This window comes from Bos indicus x Bos taurus, chromosome 17 (genome assembly GCF_003369695.1).
Source record: "Bos indicus x Bos taurus breed Angus x Brahman F1 hybrid chromosome 17, Bos_hybrid_MaternalHap_v2.0, whole genome shotgun sequence".
Lineage (NCBI taxonomy): Eukaryota > Metazoa > Chordata > Mammalia > Artiodactyla > Bovidae > Bos > Bos indicus x Bos taurus.
The window spans coordinates 11499834-11518701 of record NC_040092.1 but is presented as its reverse complement, the minus strand read 5'-3'; the positions used below and the strand labels follow the sequence as shown (position 1 = coordinate 11518701).

Below are 18868 nucleotides of genomic sequence, written 5' to 3'. Positions count from 1 at the left end.
CTATTTGGCTTATGGGTGTGGCCACTGTGAAAGGCCGGCCCACAGCCAGTTCATTACACATCATCCACACGGCTATTCAAGAACTAGCTGCCTCCTGCAGAAAGAGCTGGGCGACTTTGTTCCCATGAATGACTCCATCATTCAGCTGCACACCCAAGTGCTTCCACACGATTCGCCTTAAAACTGTCCCCTGGGCCACATGCCCCACCCCATCTTCATCCTTTTCTGGTCTGGCCTCGGAATTCGAGTCCCTGGGAATGTACACTCTGGGCAAATCTGGGTCACATCTGCCTTGCATGGGGCACTATGCAATATTTCCAAAGAGAAAAGTTCACCTGCTGCTGCTGCTAAGTCACTTCAGTCGCGTCCGACTCTGTGCGACCCCATAGACGGCAGCCCACCAGGCTTTCCCGTCCCTGGGATTCTCCAGGCAAGAACACTGGAGTGGGTTGCCATTTCCTTCTCCAATGCAGGAAAGTGAAAAGTGAAAGTGAAGTCGCTCAGTCGTGTCCGACTCCTAGCGACCCCATGGACTGCAGCCCACCAGGCTCCTCCATCCATGGGATTTGTCAGGCAAGAGTACTGGAGTGGGGTGTCACTGCCTTCTCCGAAAGCTCACCTAGGAATCCCAATTTCTTCTCCTCAAAAAAAGCTGGAAGATCTGGCCATAGGAGGCCCATCCAAGTCACCTACACAATTGGGTTACCTGCCCCCAAGTAGTGTTTTCTTGCTGGTGAACTGTCCCTCAAGGGTCCTAACCTTCATATGTCTCCAGGTAGTGTATTTACAAGTGCAGATTTCCAGCCCACCACCCCCTGGAATGCCGGGGTCAAGAGGTCTCATGTGCCCCCAGAGAATTTGCAGAGCCCCTTGAATCCACCGAGCCTCTTCTGCTCAGTGCATTTCAAATCTATGGAGGTTCCTCCCTTCTGCGGCTGTTGTCAACACTCTCATCCTGGCCTGTCCTCTCCCAACAGGGTTGGGATAAGGTGTTCAGCCTGGCCCTTATCTCGTGTGTGCTTATCCAGGAAGTTGGGAGGTGGGATCAACCCATTTCACAGGTGAAGAAGCTGAGACTTAGAGACCCTCAGAGTTCTACTTCAGTGAAAGTCCTATAACAAGACACTTCAGTGATGAGACCAAGACAGGAGTCCAGAGCCTTCCTGCCCCCTTCCCTCAAAGCTACATCTTATTAATAATTACTCCATGACCTTGCAAGGAAGACTTTTAACCCTATATACAAAATATTTTAAAGATATGATACAAATCAGACATCACACATTTAGACAAGTCCTCTCCCCAATAAGTGTAACCTACTGAGATGTGAATGGTCTCTGGTCCAGAGCGGGGAGGGGAAGAGAAGAGACCCTTATGAAGCAGCTCCTTGTTGAATCATCTGGTACTTACCTTCACCTCCATGTGGCTCCTGGAGATCTGGAGCAGGCAGCCCAGCCCCACTCCCACCAGCATATCTGCAGTCCAGTTCAGGAAGTCTGTTGGAATATAACACCCCATAACCCTGACTGAACACAGCCCACTGATCTTTCTGATCTCTGGCTGCAACCCACTCCGTTCCCTCAAAAGCCCTCTCTGAGGAAACCCTATCCTTAGCGCCTAAGAGTGTCCACTGTACATTCTGCCTCAATCTGTAAGGATCGCAGGAAGGGACAAACACCTGGGGCCTGGTGAGATGGAGAAACAGAGTTCATGTGAAGTGACTGGGAGGACTGGTGATGGAGCATGGCACGGGGGACACTGCTCCAGCCAAGGCTCAATCCTTCCCACCCCAACCTGAGAGGTCAGGACAGGCCACAGCCCTACAGCCAGGAGCAGGTCACGGCAGGCAGCAGGCCGTGACAAATGGCAGGAGGCATCTGCACACGGGTCACATAGCTGGCACGTGGCAGTGCTGGAACTGGGACCCAAGACTGCTTGGATTCCAAGCCTTGCCTTTTTCACAGCCCTAGGCTGCCTGACCTTCTCTTTTCTATACAGACCAGGCAAATGAAAGCCTACAGGACAATCCGGCCCACTGTCTGCTTTTATTAATAAAGTTTTATTGGGACAGTCAGGCCCATTCGTTCATGTATTGCCCATGACTGTTTTCACACTTCAGTAGAAGAGTTGAGGAGTGGCAAAAGAGTGCTATGGCCCACAAAATCTAAAATATGTACTCTCTGACCCTTTAAGAAAAAGTTTGCCAGAATTCCCTGGTGGTTCAATAGTTTAGAGTCTGCTTGCTAATGCAGAGGACGTGGGTTCGATCTCTGGTCCAGGAAGATTCCACACACTGCAGGGCAACTAAGCCAGTGTGCCACAGCTACCAAGCCTGCATGCTGCAACTACCGAAGCCCACGCACCCTAGGGGCCATGCTCTGCAACACGAGAAGCCACTGCAGTAAGAAGCCCGTGTACCACAGCTAGAGTAGCTCTCACGCGCTGCAACTAGAGAAAGCCTGTGCAGCAGCAAAGACCCAGCACAGTCAAAAACAAGTAAATAATTAGGGGAAAAAAGAAAAAATGTGCCAACCCTGACATCTACAAACCATGACATCTATGAGAGGGAGAGAGGTCTTCCACAAGCTTAGTGTGTGGGTACCTACTGATAAGACTTCTGCCCTAACAAGATGAACAGCTGCCGTCACTGCTGTTTACCAAGCACTTCTGTCACTTCATTCGATCTTTACAACAACCTATGAGGTCAGTCCTCTCAACACCCCCATTTTATAGATGAAAAAGCTGAGGCCCAAGCAGCCGAGGCACCTGCCCCAGGCGTTCCCGTGAAAGCCCGTCCGGAGGGGGAGGAATAGAGCCCACCCGTGGCTCCCAGCACTGAGGGAAGGGCCACCACAGAAAGGATACTGAAGATGATGCCACCGAAGCAGGCCGAGAACGCCATCCTTGGGTAGCCCTGACGGGCCAGCGTGAAATCTGAGAAGACATCTGTGTGGAAACAAGAGAAGGCCCTGAGCGGTGCGAGACTTCCCTGGCCCTTGTTGGTCACCAGTTCCTTCATTCTTACCCACAGTCATTCAGTCAACAAACACTGACGGACATCTGCCTGACTCTGACACTGGCTTGTCTGGGTGCTGTGGGCGGCCACATTGCCCCGTGAGACACAATTCCCTCCTTAATTCTTTTCACCTGCTTCTTTCCCACCAGGGGCAACCTCGTGGGTGTGACAAGCCAGCACCAGTCTTTCACCCAGGTCCTGACCCTGCTGGCACAGTGCGCGTAGGATACGTCACTTCAGTCGTGTCTGACTCTGCAACCCCGTGGACTGTATGTGGCCTGCCAGGCTCTTCTGTCCGTGGAATTCTCCAGGCAAGAATACTGGAGTGCGTTGCCATTTCCTCCTCCAGGGCATCTTCCCGACTCAGGAGTCAAACCTGTACCTTTTGTGTCTCCTGCATTAGCAGATGTGTTCTTTACCACTAGTACCACCTGGGAAGCCCCAGCATATACAGTACCTCTGTGCAAATTAGGAAAAGGGGCCCAAAAAGGTGAGTGGAAGGAGAGCTAGTTTTGGGGCCTTTGACTCCTTGTCAGCATGCCCTTGGGCCGTGTACAACCTGACTAACCGTACTTGGCAGCTCTAACTAAAGGATATATGTATTGGATTGGCCAAAAAGTTCATTCTGCTTTTTCTTACTGTCAAATGGAAAACTCCAAATGAATTCTTTGGCTAACTCAATATGTATGCATGAATGCCTACCCATGCCACACCTATGGATATATTCTGCTGGTTGACTGCAATGAGCTCCATGTCCCTCCTGAACTCTGGGGAGCCATCAAGTATCTGTGCATCAGCGAGAAGAGAAGAGACTGGAGCTTCTACAGTCTCAGGTACAGTCCAGACCATCCCACCTGAAGCCCAGGGATGCTCACTCCAAAGACAGTAGGCATTGAGCGCTGCTGAGGGTGCATGTCCTGGAAGCCCTGCCCATGTGTCATTCTGGCTGAGGGAGCAACGAGCAGTGAGGTAGCCGTGCTCCTTCCAGAAGCCCACCCGGCCCCGCGTCACCTCCAATGCTGTTCCCCCAGGCCAGCAGCGTGAGCCCCAGGACGGTATTGCTCAGCCGGAATACCACGCCCAGGGACCGCAGGATGTTCACCACCTCTGTGGCAGCCGCGTTGATCCACAGGGCGCTGGTCAGGAAGCCCAGGAAAGCAAAGAGCTGGGGGAGGAAACGGGACACAGCCTCAGCGCCTCAGCTATAAAATGGGACGATCACAGTACCTGCCTTGTGAGGGAGTCATGAGCGTGAGTTAGTTGACGCAAAGCAGTTAGAGCCTGGCATACAGTAAGCACTCAATAAAATGCTAGCTCAGCATTACCATTTTGTCAAAAAGGGGCACATTACAGCTCTCATCAGGCTTCTAGTCAATGGACCAAATGCCACCCCGTCACCACAAAAAGGAACTCCATACTGCGCTCCCCAGCCCACCCAACCTTCCTCCCAGCCCCTGGAAACCACTCTGCTTTCTGTCTCTCTGGATGGTTTATTCTAGACACATCATAAAAACGGCTTCATACAGTATGTGGGCCTTTGTGACTGGCGTGTTTCACTCAGCATCATGGGTTCAAGGTGCATCCACCTTGGAGCATGTATGAGTACTTCAAAGACTAGTAAGAAACACTGGCTAACGTTTCTCTGGCTTCCCTGGTGGCTCAGTGGTAAAGAATCTGCCTGCCAACCCAGGAGACACAGATTCAATCCCTGGGATGAGAAGATACCCTGGAGGAGGAAACAGCAACCCACTCCAGTATTCTTGCCTGGAGAAACCCATGGACAGGAGGAGCCTGGTGGGCTACTCCTGTCCATGGGTTGCTAAGAGTTGGACATGACTGAGTGACTAAAAAACAGCAACACTTCTCTAAATAATCAATTTGCTGAAAATTCAAATTCCTTTGGGTTCAAATTCAGAGTTTCTAAAAATAAAGACTAGAATTTTTAAAAGCAATAATTGGTTTAAACTTTAGGAAAAAATTCTCTGGACAAACTGCCTAAAAAATTATTTAGCATCCTGCAGAATGGAGAGCATGGTGGTAGGGGAAACACCCCCAAAGACAAAACAATTCCACCATTGGGATGTGATCATTACAAACTCAGGTGCTTTCCAGTTACAGTGGTGGAAAAGTCTGGTAGATCTTCCAAAAAGTGAACAAACAGTTTACATTTGACCTACTAGTTTCACTCCTAGGATAACACCTAAGAGAAATGAATCATTTCTACACAAAAAATCCTAAACCAATTCTAAACCATGGCAGCATTATTCATAATAGCTAAGAAGTGGGGGAAACTCCCTCCCAGGATTCATTCATGGATGAATGGATAAACAACATATGCTATGCCTGCACAATGGAATAGTCGTCCGCCATGAAAAGGAATGAAGTCCTGACACAGGCTACAACATGGACACGCTTGAAAACATTTTGTTAAGTGAAGGAGGGCAAGCCACAAAAAGTACGTATTGTGTGATTCCATGTATGTGAAATATACAGAACAGAAAAATCTGGAGGGACTGAAAGCAGCTGTGCTGGCCAGAGGGTGATGGGGGAGGACGGAGAGTGACTGTCAACGGGTTCAGGGCTTCTTTTTGTGGTGGTGAATCCCAAACTGTGATGGTTGTACAACTCCATGAATATAATGGAGTTGCCATTTCCTTCTCCGGGAGATCTTCCCGATCCAGAGAGTGAACCCAGGTCTCCTGCATTGCAGGCAGACTCTCTACCATCTGAGCCATCGGGGAAGTCCTATAAATATAATAAATACAGTTATTGTACACCTCAGGTGGGTGACTTGTATGTGTGTATGAATTGCAATTCAATAAAATGAAGTTGTTACCAAAAAAAAAAAAAAGAGGAACTTGAACAGGCACAAAATCTCTTAAAAGTGGCCTTAAAGACCTGTTATCATGGAAAGTGATTAGTGGCCTAACAGTCCCAGGATATCTGCCTGGGAGACCTCAGCATCCCCCTCCCAGTTTGGAGAGCCGAGGTTTCTTACCCAGTGAAACCTGGGGGGCTCGCTGTTGGACGTGGCAAAAAAGGTCACTGCAGCCAAGGCCGTGCCCGCAATCACCACCACGGCCCAGACGGGAAAGAGGCCACCTATCTCATAGACGCCATCTGCAGAGGGACGAGAAAGGGAGCTGGTCCTCTCCACGGCTTCAACTTGGCAGCTCCTCCTGGAAGCCCCTTGGCATGATGGAGAGGGTGTGGAGGGGATAAAACCCACAGATAAAACTCAAACAACTGTTTGGATATAAGGTAGAGACCACCTGTGTGCCCAGCCCTGTCCTAGGAACTTCAGAGAGACAGAGAAATTGAAGACATAGCCCCCTGCCCTTGAGCTACTCACACTGGGAAGACAGACATGAAAAACAGACTCTCCAGCCTGGAGCTAAGATAGGAATGGCTAAGACCACTCACTCCTTCTATCCTTTCTCATGCCCAAGGCAGACATCACTGATCAACCATGCTGCTTCGGTCCACCCGAGCTTAAAGGGAGCACCCTCCAGCCAGGCATTACCAATGGATAGGCATGGCTCCATGAGATGACCTGTACAGTCGAACTCAACCTTACTAATTCTGGCTCTCTTGAGAAGTCTACTCTATGAACCAATCCACTACAAAGTTACAAAGGTTTTAGAGGTTTCATGTTAAAACACCTAAGGGAGGAAACCCTGCAGGCAGGCAGAACATTCTAGAAATTCCCATATACCATCCTTACATCACCAGTCTTAAAGGCAATGGATGATTCAATTGCCCAGACACATGTAACAAGACTTTTTCTTCTTTCTTTAGTCCAGCTCATGGGCTCATAAACATCAGTGCACTAAGGATAACATAAGGGGCTGAATATATAAAATCGTGCACATAATACACGGCAGGAGATTTTTGGGGGGCAATTTTGACGGATGTGACTTTCACTTGCAGAGCTGGCTTTGGAACTTGACACCTAGGTGAGAGGTCCTTTCTCTGTATTTCTCAGTCCTGTGCCAGAGGAATTTCAGGAGGAGACAGGGGCACGGGTTGGTGGCTGAGGATGTGAGCTGAGTTGTAAACAGAGGATGGCACAAGGGTTCCACAGGCAGAGGGAAGCGATGGAAGGGAAGGAGTTGAGCAGATTTGTGTCACCAAAAGCAGATAAAGGGCCGGGGAAGGTGGCTGGCTCAGGATCTCGGAGATCTCGAATGACGGCTGGGGGACGTGGCCTTTTTCCAAGAGGCACTGGGGAGCCCTGGAGGTCTTAGAGTGGGGGAGTGATCACAACATGTGACAAGTGGCACTTTAGAAAGATGGCTGTGGGGACTTCCCTGGTGATCCAGTGGTGAGACTGCTTCCACTGCTGGGGGCATGGGTTTGATCCCTGATTGGAGAACTAAGATCCTGCATGCTGGGTGGTGTGGAAAAAAAGAAGAAAGAGGGCTCTGAGGGTGGCCTTGAGAAGGAAGATGGAAGTTGGCAGTGAGATTAGGAGGTGTGACTGGCAGACATGTCACCTCCTTGGGCAGGTGACCCCCTGCTGGGCTGACCCCTGGATGGAGAGAACCCCCAGACCTTGGGCAGGGTGCCAAGTCTGGGGGTTCTCTCTATGCAGGGATCAACCTGGAAGGGGTCACAAACGCGTTAGCCCAAACCAGTCTTTCCCCAGCATGGACCTGCTACCACTAGACGGTGTTGGGGCAGGTGGACAAGGCACTAAATATCATAGAATCACATCTCCGTAAACGGATTCCATCTTCAGCACTCTCACAGTAACAGATTTAACTATCTTAAGTGTACTGGAAACAAGGCTGGTTTCCCATTGATGCCGGTGAAACAGATTCCTTTCCAGTACACTGAAGTTAAAAAAAAAAAAAAAGAACTGATTAAAGAAAAATATCAAATACAACAGTTTAGAATGGGAGAAAAATCAAGATGTTCTTGAATGTTGAATGCTTGGGAACCCTTCTCTTAAAAAGCCACAAGAATGATGAACCAAGTCCCCGGGGGACTGGAGAGGCAGGGCTGTCATGAACCAGCCCGCTGGCACCACTAGGGGGAGCCCTTCCCATCTCTGGGTTCACACTGACTCCTTTCTCAGCGACCACGTCTTCCCATAAATTGGAAGAGAAACAGAATTTGGCAGCCTTTTCATCCTGACGCTCATTAGCAAAAAAAAAAAAAAAAAAGCCACACTCAGCCCTGTATTTGCTACCAAAACCATACCGCCACCTCCAGGAGATGCCCCTGGGTTGAGGGGCAGGAGCCCAGATGAGAGAGAGAGGACTGGGCAGCATGAGATACTCAAGTCAGACAACAGGAAGAACCTGAGCAGAAGGAGTGAGAAGATACCTGACAAGACTGGGCAGTGCTCTAGCCAAAACAGGTCAGAAAAGGAAAGCCTGGGGCAGACGGGGGAAGGCTCAAAGCCAGCGGGGACCACCCAGGTCACTCAGTAGGCAGTGGAGGGGTTTGTGAGGAGCTAGTCAGTGGGCACCAGCACTGGGGGCGGTGGGGACCTGCCTCTTCTCAGCTTCTGCCAGTTTTGCTGTTAGGAATGTGGCTCAGATTATCTTGAGAAATCCAGCTCTGGATTTTGACATCAACTCTGTAAATTTGGTAACGCAAGCAAATGTGCCAGAGGGCTGGATTTGGTCCAAGGGCCACCAGCGTGTCGCTCCTCTCTGGAGCCAGTGTGACCGGTGGACCACCGGAGGCTCGTGGCACAAGCACATATTAAGCGTCTACTGTATGTCCAGGACTGCCCCGCTGGTCCAGGGTCCCCTGGGGTGGCTGAGAAGAAAACTTCGGGAATGTGGGGAGGAGGGGGGTTGGGCCCGCCCGGGGGCAGGGATACTCACAGGCCCCCGACTGCAGGGTCAGGGTCAGGAACAGGGGGCTGATGACCAGGTGCAGGCAGTTGAGGGGCCGCTTCCAGTTCCTGTCCTCCTTGTCGGGGTCCATGACGGGGACGGTGAGGAGCAGCAGGAACTCCACGGGCAGCTGTCAAGTGCAGGAAGGCAGGAGGGTGAAGGCAGGGAGGCCTGGGCTTGGCCTCCGCCCTGAGCTCAGTCATTCAAGAACCAGGCTGGACTTCCCTGGTGGCTAAGAATCCGCCTGCCAATGCAGGGGACACGGGTTCGATCCTGGGTCTGAGAAGATCCCACAGGCCACGGGGCAACTAAACCCGTGCGCCCTGAAGTCCACGCTCCGCAACAAGAGAAGCCACTGCATGAGCAGCCCGCACACCGTGACTAGGGAGTAGCCCCCGCTCAGGAAACTAGAGAAAGGCGCCCACAGCAATGAAGACCCGGTGCAACAATGAATCAATCAATTAACAAAAGAACAAGGTGCTACCACTGAAGCGCCCACCTGGAGCAGGCCCCCAGGCGCTTCCGACTGCTGCTGAACACACCGCCAACAACCCAGTGCTGGCCACTGCCAACACTCTGAAGAGGAACTCTTAGTTTTCCTACCTTTTGGATAAAGAAACTGAGGCTCAGAGAGGCTAAGAAACTTCTCCAAAGCCACACAGGCTGTGAAACCGGGCTACAGGGCCAGCTCTGACGGACTCGACACCTTGTGTTTTTAGCCAGCAACTAAACTAACAACAACACATATGGAGTGCTTACCACATGCTAAGCACCAGAGTCAGTCCTTCACATAGGGTGTTCATCAAATTGTCACAACCACTGCGATAGGCTGGATTTGGTTCCCAACTCTTCAATCCCCCTCCACCCGTAACAGAACTGATCACCCCCACACTTTTGTCAAATGACTAGAGTCTGCCGAATATATGTCCCTGTCCCACTGATGTCGAACTTGGCCATGCCGCTTGCTTTGGCCAATGGGTGGTTGGTGAATGTGATGTGAACGAGGCATAAATTGTGCCTGGGGAGTCTGCCTTGGTCTCTTCTGCCAAGAAAACAGCATACTCCCACTGGCTCCAGAAGGAGATATGGGGCAGACCTGAAGCACCAACCAGAGTCATCTCAGATGACTGGATGAGAATAAATATTGTCATCATATGTCAGTGAGATGTTGGGGGCTGTTTTTTACACAGCACTGCTGCAGCACTAACTTACTGACACAAGGATTCCAGAAGAAAGGCGCTATCATTACCCCATTTCACAGTGGAGGAAGCTGAAGCTCAGAGCAATGAAGGGACTTGCCTGAGATCATGATATAGCCAGAGCTGTCCTGGGGTATAAGTATTAGTTGTTCATTATCTGCCCCCTGGGTCTGAGGAGGCCTGAAAGGTATCCATGGTGGAGGGCTAGGAGGTGAGGCCTCTGGCTTTTTGGGTCTGGGTGGTGGAAAGCACTGCAGTCCTGCCTCATGGAAACCAGCCTGCTCACATCCAGACCTCAGGAGACAGGTAGCCCAGGGAAGCAGTGAGGGGTCAGAAAAGTGCTATTTTAATCTCATTTAGACTCACTGTGACCCACACTCTCGCCTGCCCCAGTTCCTGGCTCTCAGCAGGTCAGGAGTCCCCAACCTCCTCTCTGTCCTTGGGAAGATGCTCCCCTTCCTTCTTTGCGGGGAGAAGTCTGAGCCATGCTCCATGACTCACATTCCCCATGGAGCCCCAGTCTCATGTATTTCCCCATCAAGTCCTCAGCAGAGTCCCCCTCTCCGCCCCTGACTTCACTGCTCTGGAGAAGGCAGAGGGGCCACTGTCCTGTGCTGTCACCAAGTCAGGAGCCTGGCCCCAGGGTCCCCCCCTGACCTTGAACACCTTGAGGACCCTCCAGTACATGGGCTTGGTCCGCCACTTCCTGTAATCCAGGGGGTTGAGGGCCTGCACCAGGATCTGGGCCGTGGTCTCCGGGTACAGGAGCAGCGGCCGGTACTCCTCACCTGGGGGTGCAAGCGGGGAGAGGCAGGTGTGTGTGGCTGGCTCAGCCTCTGGGAAACCCTCTCCCTTCCCTCCCACCAGTGCCCTCAACCCCTGAGAAGAAGGAAAAAGCCCAGAGTCTGGTGGGGGGCGGGGAAGGCAAACCCAGCTCAGCCTGCAGTGAAAGGTGTTCACTGCCTCCTTCCTGAGAGGGGGGTGGGGTGGGGTGGGGGGGTTGCTGGATGGTTCCATTGCCCACCTCTCCAGCCCAGTCCAGCTGGCACCCCCACTCCAGCTGGACACAGAGCCCCTGGACTCACCATAGTCATAGCTATTGGTGTTAGAAGACATCCGTTCCTCTTCGGAATCTGACAGTATCTCTGTAGGAGAGACAGGAGTTTCCCACAAGCCAGGTGGGGCGCCCAGCCCCTCCCACCATTATTCTAGGGTAGGGCCCCTCTGGGACCGCTCAGTATTCAGGGTGCAAGTGTCCAGGCCCTCTCTGTATCGTGGACTTCTCAGCAATCACCCTGTATGCTCAGGAATTCTTACAGACTCAGGAAGTCTAACTCACAAAACATTTTCAAATATAGTGATGCAGCAGTAAGGTCAAATTTAATATGGCCATCTGAAGACAAAACTTAAACATTTACTGACTCCCACGTTGCACCTTTCAGAACTTGGAACCCGACATATTTTTCTTCTCCAGTCTGAAACTTTTCTCAGGAGTCCTCGGGATTAGAGGACCGAGCCCTTAAGAGAAAGGGTTCCCAAAAGGAAAATGGCTATTCTCAAGTGAAGAGCGCTAGCCCTGATTCTGCCTCTGTGTGACTCTCCAGGCCTCATTTTCCCCTTCTGTTCCAGCCCAGTGGGCTGCTGCTGCTGCCAAGTCACTTCAGTCGTGTCTGACTCTCTGCGACCCCATGGACTGCAGCCTATCAGGCTTCTCCGTCCCTGGGATTCTCCAGGCAAGAACACTGGAGTGGGTTGCCATTTCCTTCTCCAATGCATGAAAGTGGAAAGTGAAAGTGAAGTCGCTCAGTTGTGTCCAACTCTTAGCGACTCCACGGACTGCAGTCCACCAGGCTCCTCCATCCATGGGATTTTCCAGGCAACAGTACTGGAGTGGGGTGCCATTGCCTTCTCCCGCCCAGTGGGCTAGGATGGGTTTAAAAGAGAGCACAGGGTACTATGTGCTAAACTCTGAAGGCCCAGTGGATAAACAGAAGAGAGAAAAATCATGGTAGACTTCCTGTAGGAGGAGTCACCAACACGTGTGCCACGACCTCAGGAGATGATACAGTCCGGCCCTCTGGAAGCTCACAGTCCAATGGACAGAAACATAAGCAAATTAATAACAGAATGGAGAGATAAAGGCCGTACTGGGGTGAGTCTGAAAGCTTGTGCAAGCCCAGAAGAGACACCTGGGGGTCTCTGCAGAGCTCCCTCCAGGCTGAGTCCTTAAGTCTTTTCAGAAGGACACACCATGGAAAAGGGACAGCACACACAAAGCCTGGACATAGCCAGAGGGAGCGTGACCTGTTCAGGGAGGTGGGGGTGGCCCTGCACAGCTGGGGAGTGGAGTCTGGGGTGTGAATGAGTTTGGAGAAGAAAGCTGAGGCCCAGCACAAACGGCAACAGATCACGGGCAAGGTTCTCAGGCTCACATGCCGAAGAGGGCCAAGCACGTCGTGGGACCACGCGAAAGAGGCTTGAGGGAAGAATTCTGGTTTCCCAACATAATCAGATCTGTACATGTCAGGGCTGACGACAGAGAGCACTGGGGACTGGGGTAAATGGGGGAACCATGCCTTTTCCTAAGGCAGAAGCCCCATTCAGCTCGAGACATGTATCTATATATGTGTGTGGGTTGTGTGTGTGTGTGTGTGTGCACGCGCTCATTTGTGTCCAATTCTTTGCAACCCCATGGACTGTAGCCCACCAGGCTCGTTCGTCTGTTCATGGGATTTCCCAGGCAAGAATGCTGCAGTGGGTAGCCATTTCCTTCTCCAGGGGATCTTCCTGACCCAGGGATCAAACCCACATCTCTAGGGTGTCCTGCATTGGCAGGTGGATTCTTCACCACTGCGCCACCTGGGAAGCCTGTGGGTTGTATGTGTGTATGTATTTGTGAATGTGTATTTGTATGTGTTGTGTATGTGTTATGTATGTTCATACTGTTTATGCATTTGTGAATGTGTGTGTTGCATAGTTCTGGATGTGTGTGTGTGTATTTGTGCATGTGGAAGCACCTGGCAGGGGGCGCATTCTGGGATGCAGGAGGTGACAGCTCTTAGAAGATCTGCCCCAGCAACAGGCAGGAGCATGAAGAACTAATGAACTTGGACAAGGAGGTGATGACGAGGCTTTAGCAGCACAAGCGAAGGCACGGAGGGGGGACCTTGGTAGAACAAGTAGAAACAGTAGGAAGAGGAGATGGGCACTGGCACAGGCCTCAGGAAGCAGAGGCAGCAGTTTCTGGGCACAGAGGGCTCCAAACCCAGGGGGCCTCCACTCAGACCTTACCTGGGGTGGCTGGCATGGAGCAGACCAAGGATCTCCTCCGCTGCCTTTGGTAGATCCAGGTGCAGAGAACCACGGTGACCACGTAGAACGCATAGAAGCCCAGGTAACCTGCGGACAAGGGCACGCAGTCACCAAGTGGTGTCCTGGCCGCAGGGCCCAGAGAACAAGGGCGCCCAGTTCTGTCGCTGGCACCTGGTGGCAGTGGCTGTGCTAGCCCAGCCTAGCCCAGCCTAGCCTAGCCCAGCCCAGCCCAGCCCAGCCCAGCCCAGCCCAGCTCAGCCCGCAAAGGGCCATTTCCTGGAGCGCCACCCCCTCCTCTCCCCGGCCCATATTTTCTCCCTACCAACGCCACCCCTGCCTTCCCCCCACCCAACCCATCCATCCATCAACAGTGGGTGTAACGCCTGGCACTAACAGTGGCCTCCGGAACACAGTTCAGGTGCGAAGGGCTAGTGTGCTGCTCTGTGCCCTGGGAGGCTGAGCCCCTGCGGACTGTATCCCCCAGTCTCTGGCTGCCCTGGGCCTGCGCATGGAGCCCCAAGAATGAATCAGAAGGCAGCAGGGGAGGGTCTGGGGCACCCTCTTCCTGCTGTGGGGCCCTGTCTCTGGCAGGACCCGTGACCTTCCGCAACTCTCGCTCAGGCTGGGTGACCCCGGGTCTGGGCCTGGAGCCCTCAGCAGGCTCCAGCCACCCCATTCTCTGCCTACTTCAGGAGCTCCCACTGCTGCTGACCCCTAGCGTCTCTGCACCACAGTCACCCTCCCTGGTTTTTCTCAATCCTCTGTAAGTCGCCCCTCCATCATGTCATTGGAACCATCTGGATGGAGTGACCCTGTGGGTCACAGTCAGCATTTCAGCTGTACCGCTCATGAAAACTGGAAATTGTGAAAACCCAGAACGTCACCCCGACTTCCCCCTGCCCTCTTCGGTGATCGGAACCACAAGTTCCCTTTCATGCCCAGGCCACCAGGGTCCCAAGCAGTGCTTCCATCACTCGGAACCAAAGGGGACTCTGTGCCCTGCAGACCACCCGCTCCCATCTCCACTCCCCCCCCCAACGCCCCCGCCTCCCTGGCCCTGTGCCTCCCAGCCGTCAGCCCTGGGGGGATCCCGCCCTGGTCCCGCAGGGGCTCACCCAGGGCCCACGCCAGCGTGACCCTGCCGCAGTAGAGCGCGGTGAAGATCAGCAGCACGGCCGCCATGTAGAAGATGATGTCTCTGAGGAAGGGCCTGGAGGCCGCCGTGAAGGGACGCAGGATGGCGATCCCACCGGCCACCACGGTGGTGACCAGCACGCCCGCGCCTGCGGGAGAGGAGGCCAGGCTCGGTCCGCCCCGCGCCCACCTCCCGCTGCCCTCCCAGCCCCCTCACCCGCAGCCGGGGCTGCTCGCTCGTACCAAACAGGGCCCCAAAGGCCAGGCCAGCTGTGCGCGGGTCTGAGAAGGCCACCAGGGCGCTGAAGATATCCGGGGCCCCGTTCCCAAACGCCAGGAAGGTGACGCCATGGGGGGACGTGTCAAGGGGCCTCAGTGCAGGCGCTCCAGGCTGCCCAGGCCACGAGGCGTCCCCCGTCTCCCAGCCCCTCACACCCTCCGGCCCTCCCTCCAGGGTACCAGAACTGGACCAAAAGGATACTGCCACGTTGTGGGAAAGCTTGAGTGTGGTGGAAATGGCCGACAGGTTAGGGCAGAAGCTACAGAGGAGAGGCCAGGGGTGAGTATTTCCACGGCGAGTGGCTCCTGCCCCCAGTCCTTCCCCCCCAAGCCCAGGGTGGGTCCTCCCCAAGTCAACCTCCCCACCGCGGGACCCCCTCTCCCGTCTACAAGCTGGACATCAGGCCAGGGCCGAACTCACAACTTCGCCGCGGTGACTCCCAGAATCAGAAACAGATAAAGCAGCCAGAAAGCCTGGGTGAGGGTAGAGGGGGAGGCCAGAGAGGGGGAAAGAGCATTAAGTCCTGCTGGGGCCACGGGCCCCTCTCACCGGCCCCCCACCCAGCGCGGGGCCTCACGTAGAGGGTGATGGCCAGAGGGAGGAGGCGGGCTGGGAAGTGGCAGAAGATGCCCTCGAGGTAGTCCAGGTAGCCCCCGTCACTGCGGCAGTCGGGGTTGGTGCGGACGAAGGCGCAGCGGTCAGAGGCGTTCAGGCCACACACTTCTCGACACTGTGGAAAGGGAGGCGGGGGCGGATGTCAGAACCCACCACCCCGTGATCCACTGGGCCAGCCCCACCTAAGCAGCGAAGACAACCTCCTTCAGCCTGGTCCCTAAACTTCCCGGGCTCCAGCTGCACGCTTTCATTTTTAAAAATAAACCTGTACTTGAACACAAGTCAGTCATGAATTTGTTGTTTAGTCACTAAGTTGCGTCCGACTTTGCAACCCCAAGGACTGTAGCTCGCCAGGCTCTTCTGTCCATGAGATTTTCCAGGCAAGATTACTGGAGTGGGTTGCCATTTCCTCCTCCAAGGGATCTTCCCAACCCAGGGATCGAACCCGTGTCTCCTGCATTGGCAGGCAGATCCTTTACCACTGAGCCACCTGGGAAGCAAGTCATGAATACACACATTTAAAACAAAACAGGAAATTTCCTGGTGGTCTAGTGGTTCGGACTCAGAGCTTTCACTGCCAGGGCTTGGGTTCAATCTCTGGCTGGGGAACTAAGATCCAGCAAGTCATGCAGCATGGCAAAAAAAGAAAAAGAAACAATATGTAACGAGTTCTAAATTCTCCTTTCTCATCCCTGCCCTCCATAACCCCACTTCTCTCCTGCCATGATCAGCTTGAAGCAGACCCTTACAGACATTTCTCAGTTTAATGACATTTGTAGATATATCTTAGTACAGAGTTTGTTTTGTTTTATAGAAATGGGTCTGTCCTAAAGTTCTTATTTCTGCAACTTGAGTTTTACCACTTCACAGACATGCCATTTATTAACATCTTGACAGACACAATGAAGAAAGTAAAAACATTCTGAGTGATTTCTATATGCCAGGCACAGTGCTGAGCTTAAAAGGTTACCTCAGTTAATCTACACAATGATCTTACAAGGAAGATAAGATTATCCTGCCCATTATACAGATAAGGAGTCTTAAAAGACAGTATTTCACACCCAGTGGTAGAGAAAGCACTGGAATCCAGGCAATTTGAGGTTCTCCTAAATTTTCTGTCCTTGACCATTACTGCCCCATTCTGGCTCACTGTAGCCTCAGGAGTTCATGCCATGGATGACTTGCAATACAGGGAACATTTCCCTAATGACAAGCAGTTGAGAGTGTCTACCTTTCCATTAGCGCCAACCGTCAACTTCCTTGCACATGACTCTCTGGGCACATGTGAGAATGTTTGGTCAGAGAGATTTCCAGAAGTGAAAGTGCTGAGTCAGACAGTCTCACAGTCTGAGTTCCTCCAGAAGCGCCCTAGAGACAAGGATTTCTAAGCAAGCAGCACAGTGGGGAGGTGTGGAGAGCACCAGCACCAAGACAGGGAAGTGAGCCAGGGACAGGAGAAGCAACCAGTGAAGGCTGGGCTGAGACGGTGCCCGCCACGGGCTGGTAGCCCCAGGGGCAAGGGAGCCAGGGTATTTATACACCAACTCCTATCAGTCATCAGGTGAGCAGAGCCAGGGAGGGAGGTGCTAGGTCCCCAGCGCTTCTGGCCTGCCATGCTTGCAGGTGGTTCTGGAAGAAGATACTGGTGACCTGAAGTCAACAGAAGCCCACCAAAACAGCAGGGTCAGAAACCGCCTGATGGTCCAGTGGTTGGGACTCTGCGCTTTCACTGCCGAGAGCCTGGAAAACTAACATCCCATACTATACAGCACAGCCGGAAAAAAAAGGGTCCAAAGGATATGGGCAGAGCCCTAACAGTATCTATTGCAGAGGGAGAAATAGCTTAAACCTCTGAGGGATTCTGCTACAATACCCTCCCCACAGCTCTACCTGGGGCTTCCCAGGTGGCACTAACGGTAAAGAACCTGCCTGACAATGCAGGAGACACGAGAGACGCAGGTTCAATTCCCGGGTCAGGTCTGTGTAGTCGAAGTTATGGTTTTTCCAGTAGTCACATACGGATATGAGAGTTGGACCATAAAGAAGGCTGAGCGCCGAAGAATTGATGCTTTTGAATTGTGGTGGTGGAGAAGACTTGAGAGTCCCTTGGACGGCAAAGAGATCAAGCCAGTCAATTCTAAAGGAAATCAACCCTGAATATTCATTAGAAAGATTCATGCTGACAAGTGTTAGAGAGGCTGGGGAGAAATGGAACACCTGTGCAACTCCTCTTGGGGATGTAAAAATGGTACAGATGTTGTGAAAAAGAGCATGGCAGGTCCCCCCTCCCCAAATTAAAAATACAATAACCAGTTCTAGGTATGTAATGTACAAAGTGATGACTATAGTTAACACTGCTGGATGGTATATATTAAAGATGTTAAGGCAGTAGATCCCAAGAGTTCTCATCACAAGGAAAAAACTTTTGTATCTGTAGATGATGATGGATGTTCTCTAAACTTATTGTCGTCATCATTTCATAATATAAGTAAGTCAAAGCATTATGCTGTACATCTTAAACTTACATGGTACTGTAGGTCAATTGTATCTTAACAAAAACTGGAAAAAAAAATAGAATTACCATACAATCCAGCAAATCTACTTCTGGGTATACATGAATAAGAATTGAAAGTCAGGTCTCAAAGAGACATTTGCACACCCATATTCATAGTAGCCTGATTCACAACAGCCGAAAGGTTTAGAAACAACCTAAGTGTCCATCAGTGGAGGAATAGGCTGAGCAAAACGTGGCCTATCCATATGATGGAATGCCATTCAGCCTTAAAAGGGGGAAGAAAATTACGACACAAGCTACTACATGGACGAACCCTGAAGACATCATGCGAAGTGAAATAGGATAGTGTTTAATGCTCAGTTTTGTCTGACTCTCTGTGACTCACGGACTAGTCCACCAGGCTCCTCTGTCCATGGGATTCTCCAGGCAAAAATACCGGAGTGGGTAGCCATTCCCTTCTCCATCATTATTTATACAAGGTACTTAGGGGCAGTCAGACTTACAGAAACAGAAAGCTGAATGGTGACTGCCAGCTGGGGGAAGGGAAGTGGAGAGTTATTTAGTGAGAACAGTTTCAGTTTTGCAAGATGAGAAAGTCCTGGAGGTGGATGGTGGTGATGGTTGCACAATGAGAACGTCTTGAATGCCACTGAACTGTTCACGTAACAGTTCTAACCCCTCCACAAGCCCTCTCTGAACTTCTAGCAATGCAATGCTGGAGGTGCAATTTCTGGTAACCTCTATCCCCTGCTTACTGGCTCTCTCTAGACGCCGCACTGAGCCCGCCATGCCTATTTCATGCACTGTTCCTTCTGCCTGGGGCACCTTCCTCAAAAAAAACACCACTCATTTATCCTCCAATCCTCAGATGCTTCTTCTAGGAAGTCTTCCTTGACTACCCTACCCAGAACAGGGCAGATCCTCCAGTTATAAACTCTCTTCACCCCT

At 52.1% G+C, this 18868-nt stretch overlaps 1 protein-coding gene across 6 annotated transcripts in view; it reads right to left on the bottom strand.

Annotated features, from left to right (window-relative positions):
* The window catches only part of SLC8B1 (solute carrier family 8 member B1), a 30011-nt gene that overhangs the window by 2665 nt on the left and 8478 nt on the right, over nt 1–18868 (bottom strand). For 2 of the 6 annotated variants that reach the window (XM_027566651.1, XM_027566652.1), the window contains exons 4-16: nt 15368–15520; nt 15211–15263; nt 14992–15049; nt 14754–14859; nt 14492–14659; nt 13356–13463; nt 11150–11209; nt 10722–10852; nt 8854–8995; nt 6012–6202; nt 4025–4178; nt 2863–2943; nt 1408–1472 (exon numbers count right to left, since the gene is read on the bottom strand). In XM_027566651.1, coding sequence (XP_027422452.1) covers nt 1408–1472; nt 2863–2943; nt 4025–4178; nt 6012–6202; nt 8854–8995; nt 10722–10852; nt 11150–11209; nt 13356–13463; nt 14492–14659; nt 14754–14859; nt 14992–15049; nt 15211–15263; nt 15368–15520 — 1470 coding nt within the window. Of the gene's footprint in view, nt 1–1407; nt 1473–2862; nt 2944–4024; nt 4179–4790; nt 5759–6011; nt 6203–8853; nt 8996–10721; nt 10853–11149; nt 11210–13355; nt 13464–14491; nt 14660–14753; nt 14860–14991; nt 15050–15210; nt 15264–15367; nt 15521–18868 lie in introns of those variants that run through there. The other 4 variants (XM_027566653.1, XM_027566656.1, XM_027566654.1 and 1 more) reach the window with 4 other exon arrangements.